This window comes from Pygoscelis adeliae, unplaced genomic scaffold (genome assembly GCF_000699105.1).
Source record: "Pygoscelis adeliae isolate BGI_AS28 unplaced genomic scaffold, ASM69910v1 Scaffold75, whole genome shotgun sequence".
NCBI lineage: Eukaryota > Metazoa > Chordata > Aves > Sphenisciformes > Spheniscidae > Pygoscelis > Pygoscelis adeliae.
In genome coordinates, this window is record NW_008824772.1 from 1,647,667 (window position 1) to 1,655,764 (window position 8,098).

Below are 8,098 nucleotides of genomic sequence, written 5' to 3' on the forward strand. Positions count from 1 at the left end.
TTGCTCCACATTTAACAACTCCTGTAACTATCAGAAGAAAATGGTGCTTTAAACCATAGGTATAAAACTGCTTTCAAGTGAATTTCCTGAATCCTAATGAGGTATCTTACTTTTGTCTGGAGAATTCTGCTCTTACATAGCTAGAGAAACTCCACACTGAAATACAGATGTACATTCTATCTAAAATAGCCTAGGAGTTGGGCAACAGATATATTCTGTAATTATTTCAATCTTTAAATGTATATGTTATTTTTAAAGTGCACATACAAAAACGTACCATCAAATGAGTACAAAAGTAGAAAAACATAAGTATATAGTTAAGTTTCTCATTGGAAGAGTCACACACAGGCTTTTGTTTTTGATAAAGTACTCAAAAAAAAAAAACAAACCCCAAACCCACAAAACAAAAAAACCCCAAACAACCCACAGAAGAATGAATATGGAAAGAACATAAGCAAAACAGTTTTGCTAGGGTTGCTACGATTCCAAAAAAAACCCCAGAACACAAGCAAAAAACCCTCCCAAAAATAACCATGGCACTCAAGAGAAGACAAGTAATGACAAGCAGGGCCAGAGGTGAAAGCTATGTGTGGTAGAGGTATCGAACTGAAGAAAAAATATGAAAAACACATGTTTGATAAGAACTTAAATAATTTTCTTTCCATCAACAGAAAAAGCAATGCAAGTCAAGCTCTCAAATTGCAGTTTTGGAAAGTGTCTGCATATAACACCGCTGAGCAATTCACAGCAGCTCTCCTTGCACCCCCTAAGTCCACACTGATAGAACCAAATACTTGTGCCGCAGCCATTTCTGATGTACAGGAAATATAAGCCCTTGAACGGTCTGGTGTCGCGATTGCTCACTCTCAAGCAATGAATACAGGCACAGGACTAGTTCATAGCATCTCTCATGGATTTTTATTTCACGGATAAAAATCAATAGTAACCAGAAACACTAAAGTTACTGGTCATTAACCCATAGCACTATAAAACACATTTGGGTTTTATATATGATCATCAAGGCCAGTGAGCTGTAAATGCAGAAAAGCACAGCAGCCATAAAAATGGAGGTCTGCATGAACTGTTAGATCCAGGGCAATGTCGCATATATATTTATTTACAAAACAGAAACCACGCTTAACTACAATAAAAAATATTTTCATAGCAGATGCAGATACTAGTCAAAACTTGCCCCTTTTATTTAGGATTTATTATTTGACAGCAAATGTATAGATATGGTACTTTTTACACACAGATATCTCCTCTGAGGACTTTACTCACAAATATGTTCCCAATCTTTACATTAAAGCAAGGAAATGTGGTATCAGCTGATCCCAGCGTAATCTTGCTAGGATCCCTGAGTTCCTATTAGATAACCACAGAGTCTAGAGAGCAACTTCAGAGACGGATGCCACTCGTGATGACACATAATATCATGCATTCAGCTCCTTAATTTTCAGTAAAAATAAAAATAATTGAAAGAAGTGCCCTGAGCTTGAAGCTTTGATCTTAGCGCAAGAAGTAGTGCCATAAATATGTTTTTGCACAATAACATTTTCACACTTTAGAAATGAAAATGCACATTAAGAACTTAACTCTTGAGCACTGTTGCTGACATAAACAGCTTTTTTTCATTCAGTCTACACTGCATGTTTCTACTTTACAATTACTGTACTATGAAATTACAAGATATTTTAGGTTTATAAAATTTCACCAAAAGCAATTAGATCTTTTAAGGGCAATAAAACCAGCTTATAAATATTTTTTCACATTATTAAGTGTTTTTAATATTCACACTGGAAGATTGTTCATATTTTTCTTTTCTTTTTAATTATAGTTGGAGATCCTTAAAGCAAAGTCATGGAGAATAAACTGTACTATCCTGGTAATTTTGTTTTTCAACAACATTAAAAATATGGAGAACAGAAGAATAGCTGCACTGCTCTGACTCTCTACTTGCAGCTTTTTTTAATCACTGAAAAGTTAATTTAGTTTCTCTCTGCTAAATCAATCAGCACTGCTACTACCACCAGTGAAGCCAGGTTCCAGTGTGATTCTTTCACAGTGAGAGTTTAAACTTCATCGTTACTTTAATGAAGTACCAGAATTTACTAGGAAATACACTGAGATTACTAATTCAGTTTATATTGTTTCTCCCCCAGACTGTAATACTAACAAGAAATATCATTGACTCTGGAAACAAATAACCTATCTTGCAAAGAAATCCCACCAGTTACCGTAGCTCCTTTTAGCAAAAACTCAGTTGCACTGGAAACCTCTGTTAAGAGAATATGTGGGTTTACTAGGACTTTTATGAGAAGACTAAGGAGCAGTATTGCTTTTTGTAGATGAAGAATACTCAACAGTGTTCTTCAGACATCAGCAATGTACCGGAATGTTAACAAGACAGCAAATGAAAATAGGATTACTCTAAGCAAACCTTTAACTACTAAAACAATGAATATTTCAGAAACCTTTGCTTAAATTAGTTTCAGGATTTGAAGAGATGGCAGAGAACATTTTATGAAAAGAAAAAAATAACCCCAACCCTTTCATTTAGGCTTGCTCACTCCAGCCTAAATAGTCTACTTAATGGAGCAGAGAGACAAGCAGAGAAGCAAAGATCAAGTCTGTACCTACCTAACAACTCCCGGGGTGGAACTGCTCTGTTGGCTCCGTTGCATGGAATGTTTGGGTATGGGGCAGATGAGGAGGAATTTACCCACAACTCAGGCGATGAATAGTTGAAAGATGACTGGTTACTGTGGTCCTGAAGCTCTTTACATTGACCAAGACTGTCTTGAGGAGTGCTTAATTCTTCAGAACAAGCCTGGACTGAACTAGACGAAATTCTTCTTTGGTACAACGGCCTGCCTGGTCCTCTTGGTTCATACTGCAAACAGAAAAACAAAACAAAAAAAGGCCTTTTGCTCCTTTTATTTAACTGCAGGTATCAAATATCATTTTTCCATTCAATTTTTTTCCCTGCAGTGCCTTATAAAGAAAAAAAAAAAAGTCCTTTGCCTTTAGAAAAAAATCTATTACATTTCAAGTTCTATTTTGTATATTGCAGTCACTGATAATGTATTTTAATCACACAAAACAGACACAGAATTTTAAAGGAAGTGCAAAGAGCGTCAACTGACATTCCTTAATTCTTATCAACCTTTACATCTTAGACTCCTACATGGGAGATGTATCACGTAGTGAGGAAGAAGATACCCAGCATGTACAAAGGAAGCAAAGGAAGCACAGAAAGATACAAGAGCAAGAGAAAAATGTTCAATTACAATGCAGAGAAGAAAAAAATGGCTTTTAGTTTCCAAAGGACAAATGAGTGACTTGTATACCAGGATTTGGGGAATCATGATACATTTGTATACTGGATTTTGTGTATGTACACACAAAACAAATGCTCTGGAGAAGTGTGTGCCCTCAGGAGGAATAAATGCAGAGAATTTTATCTGAAACCACAGAAATTACTTGCTTCCATAAACCCGGTAGATCATGTAGATGAAAATGGCAGGAGCTCCGTTAATTAACCTGGTGGCTTCAAGACTTCAGATTTAAGGACCCTCTAAGCTTTCGGCCCTCAAAACTTTGTCAAGATTCAAAGCAAGCCTGTTGTATTACAGTTTGTTTAAAAAAAAATAAACACAGTATTTGCTTCCTTCTGCACTGTACTGACTAACTAGAGCACAAATAACAGAAGTCATAGAAGTAAATCTATACTTGGTAAAGGCAAAAAGTAAGCATCTTAATGAAATGTCATAAAAAATTAGCTAAATAAACATCAAATAACTTGCTTGCAATGCCCCAGTATTGTTATTATATCATCCACAAAAACCAGACAAGGAAAAGAGTGCATGAAAGAAAACTGTAATATCTCATTATAGATATATAATGAGATATATATATCATATATATTATGATATATCAAGGGAACAGCACTTAAGATATCCTGTCACTCTGCTCTCTTGAGGATATTCTTTAACACCACCACCAAAATTCATAAGTTACTGCCTGAATCACACCCAAAAAGTATACTTTTTATTGAGTTTAATGGGGAATTTTGGTAAGCAATCAGGAAGTTATCAAAGTTCTGGACACTTGCAAGTACAGGACCAGACAGAATAACTTAAGTATTCCCTTTGATATGCAGTTCAAATCTGGTTTGACTAAACACAGGCAAAACCTTTCAAGTATCAAGTCAATGAACAGTTTCATAAATAGCGATTGAGAAAACATTTTAGTAAGGACACTAAAAGTCATGACATCTCCCCTGACACCTGCCTTATATGAGGGATCTCTGTTACAAATACACCTAAAACTGCATTTTGATTTCTTTCTATGTTCAGTCCTACCTACCAGCTGAACTAGTAGTCTTGGAAACTTTACATGCAAGTCTCTGTCTTGTAATACTTTTACTGCATTTGGCATTTCTGTCACATATTTTGAAAGGAAGAAGAAATAAGAACTAAAATGAATTTGCACTAATTACATAAAGGCTCACTCTATTTGTCTTCAGATAGCAGGAGCTGTCACAAACTCTGTAGGAATATTTATTAGTTTATTACTGCTGAAAAGCCATTGTTCCTATGTCCCGCTGTACTGACGGCATTAACTGCTGTCACAAAGTATTAGATTTTATACAAGGTGGTATGGCTTAATGGACCGAGACATAGATTTTTTTAAATGTCTATAAAACCAAATCTTACTACAGCTCTAGCTGGGCCTGAGGACTCCGTTAACCTCTCTGGATCCGTATAAGACAGAAATTTGTAAAATGCACTGGAATTCAATTTTAGTTACTTTGCTCAGGCACATAAACTAAGTATTTTCTATTTTCAGAAGTTGAAAGACAAATACGTATTACGTGGGATAGTGATGAGCAGGGATACCCCCACAGCTTCTCTAAAAACCTTGACAGCAATGCATCACAGAACAAGCCACTTAACTTCATGTACAAATATTGGATTACATGCAGTCAGTGCAAGATTATCTGAGAATATTAATTCTGACATTCCTGGAATACAACCTGGCTCCAGCATACTCCATGTCTACATATCATACACTCCTTAGCACTCCAGATTCCAACAGGGATTAGAAACTGCTGTTCAAAACGTGACCTGTCCTAGTTGTATGTGCTTGCATAGTCTGCATCCCATAACACACACCCTTACAAGTCCAGAACAAAAAAAGATCGAGAGGCATAGAGCCAGCTCTGGTGTGGCAGGGTTTGTGCTGGATCCAGATTCATGCAGCACAGCTGGATATCTCTGCACTGATTTCCAGCACTCTGAGCCCCCAAAACACACAGGATGGCTTTACAGAGAATAAGCTCAGGCCAGGTGGGATTTCTTAAATCAGGTTTTGTACCATGCCAAAACAACTGTACTGCTCTGGTCTCAAGTTCGTATGAAAAGTAACTCAACCATATTCACAGTTTAATACTGAGCCAACTTGCTGGCTGATTCAAGCTGACTTTCCAGAGAGTCATTTCATGAGTTTGCACCTGGGGTGTGATTAATTTGCACTCCAGATAAGTGACATGCAGATAATAGAGCAATGATTGCAAGAAAACTGAGTAACATTCAAAAAGCCAAGACCTCCCGTTTAGCAGAGAAAATGTTATACCTGCAGCGATGAGAACCACAAATACACACAGGGAGAACAGAGAAGCCACAGAGAAAATTTTTACCTCACCGAAATTCCCAGTGTGAGCTTTTAATACGTGAGGTATTTTGCATTCATGACCACTTCAGAATATAATTTGATATTAAAATGACATGACAATTGCATACGCAGACAAAAATGCCTACCTCTTCTAAGCTGTGGAGCGAAGAAGCAGATACTGCTCGAGATGTGAGTGGATGAAATGGCTCCTGACCAACTGCATGCTGATGATTCTGTATTTGTATAAAAGGGTTTTGTTGCGACCTATGGGGCAATGGAGGTATACCATAATGAAAGCCCTGCCCCATAAGGTGATTCTGCTGTAGGTTAGCATAAGTCCACGATCCATCAGGTTGCAGGTATTTCAAGGGAGATGGGGTTATATGTTCAGATGGCATTGAGAAAGGGGGATTGTACATTTGGGGTAAATGCTGCTGAAATGCTGGGTTACTGGGTATTTCAATGTCTCTGTTGTTTTCAGTGAAGTTAGGGAAGTGACCACTGTGGTTAGAGTTGCAGGAAGGAGAAGGGAGTGCTGGTGGGCTTCTGGGCTGAACTTGTCTGTATTGCAACAGTCTTGACTGAGGGGGTGGCATTTCAGCTAAGTCCCGACTTTCACTTTGATCACGGTGTGACAGTTCTCTGAGCAAATCCTGGAATCTGTATTGACAGAATAAATGTATCAAGAAAAAGAAAAAAACGTTTTGCTGAAATCCCACTTTTTCTGAGGTTGAGAAAACTCGAAGTACAAACCGCTGATTTTAAATATACTCATCTTTGCGCTTACTGACCCTAACTTCAAAGGATATGACTGTGAGCATCAGAAATTAGGCACAAGAGGATTAATTGGATGAAATACCTACCTGAATCAACTCAAAGTTTTAATAACTCTTGAGATTTCCTTTTCAGTCAGAAGAATCAATTTTTTGTTCTCTCTTAAGAGACAACTAAGGTAAGGATTTCCTCTGCTTTATTATACAAAGCAAAAAACTTCACACAGTTAAAGAAAATGTTAACCCCTTAAAAGGCAAAAACCAGAACAATCAGGGATTCCCCTCGCTTGCACAATATACCTCCAAACTTCTTCAAAAGGTCAAGAATATTCAATTCAGCACTTCACAGAGTCAGATAAGAGAGCATTCAGGCTTTACCATGGCTATAAGAAACCAGATGGAACTAAAGCATAGTGGGAGATGACAGTAAACAGAGGCAATTTAACAATCCAGCCTTTACAATATACATGATTAAAGCTGATGACCACTGGAACCATTTTTCTGTTTATGTTCAACAGCTTCCTTTCTTGCCCCCTAATGCTCCACCTCAAATATAAGCATTTTTTTTAAATCTGCTTTTAAAAGCAAAGGCTTTTTGAAAAGCAACGAAAGTTTGGGTTTTATTGGGGAGCAGTGTTTGGGGAAGGGTTGGTTTGTTTCTTTTCAAGCACATAAATCTGAGACTGCTAATTCAATTTGAAGAATTTACAGCTTAAATAGGCCTTAACTACACTCAGACGCCTTTTATAAACACAAGGTTGTTACTCTCTATCCATTCCTTATTCCATAAATACAGCACTGAAAAGCTCCATAAAAGTATTTTTCCACTACAGCTTTACTACCCAATATACTAACAGAATAAAGCAAAACACGTAATAAAAGCATAGTTGTAAGTCAGCCTGCCAACTCCTTCAACCTTCAGAATAACAGCAGCAAAAAGCAATACCTTTAAATGTCTTGCACTTGATCACAGTGTTACAGATAGGTGCCCAGTGCTCAATTTTATACAAGCTCTGATGACTCAGTAAACAAATACCTTGAGTATGTTGCCTCTGTTTCATCTTCTGTATTACTGGCAAGTTTCCAGTTTGCCCTAACTTGCTGCTGTTGATGCAATCCAATTGGTTGCTGAGGAAGATGTGGTAGATGAGGATGGTGATGGTGTTGATATGGAATAGTGCCTTGACTGAGATAGGCATTATGTTCATTCCATTGCTGTAACCTGGCTTGTTGTTGCTGCCTTATTGTTTCCAAAGCTACATTTCCATGCATACGATCTATAAAAATAGTTTTAAAAAAAAAATTTATCTAATGCTCCTTTTTAAAGATCTTTATGTCAAAAAAAAAGAATACTTTTTATACAGTATATTCCAGGGCCTATTATATACTAACTGCATTGCAGTGTATAACCTGGTTATTCAAATCATATGGAAAATCGTATAAACATGAATCTTCTAATAAAGTGCTGAATATTCAAACATGCCTCAAGCAGCAAATTATGCTCAAATGACATTACTTATGGAAACTAACCCAACAATGACCCAATTCAGAGCAATGTGCCTGAAAAGGTAAATACCTCCTTCATTTTCACTTCAATGTAGTTATAATTGCACACTCTGAATTTAAATAAAGGAAAGTCACCTACCTAA

General features: G+C 36.9%; 1 protein-coding gene across 1 annotated transcript in view; it reads right to left on the bottom strand.

Annotated features, from left to right (window-relative positions):
• The window catches only part of HELZ (helicase with zinc finger), a 73,277-nt gene that overhangs the window by 2,172 nt on the left and 63,007 nt on the right, over positions 1 to 8,098 (bottom strand). The window contains exons 26-29 of the mRNA XM_009323671.1: positions 8,095 to 8,098; positions 7,486 to 7,731; positions 5,823 to 6,336; positions 2,641 to 2,893 (exon numbers count right to left, since the gene is read on the bottom strand). The exon at positions 8,095 to 8,098 is cut by the window's right edge and continues 559 nt beyond it. Coding sequence (XP_009321946.1) covers positions 2,641 to 2,893; positions 5,823 to 6,336; positions 7,486 to 7,731; positions 8,095 to 8,098 — 1,017 coding nt within the window. The remainder of the gene's footprint in view (positions 1 to 2,640; positions 2,894 to 5,822; positions 6,337 to 7,485; positions 7,732 to 8,094) is intronic.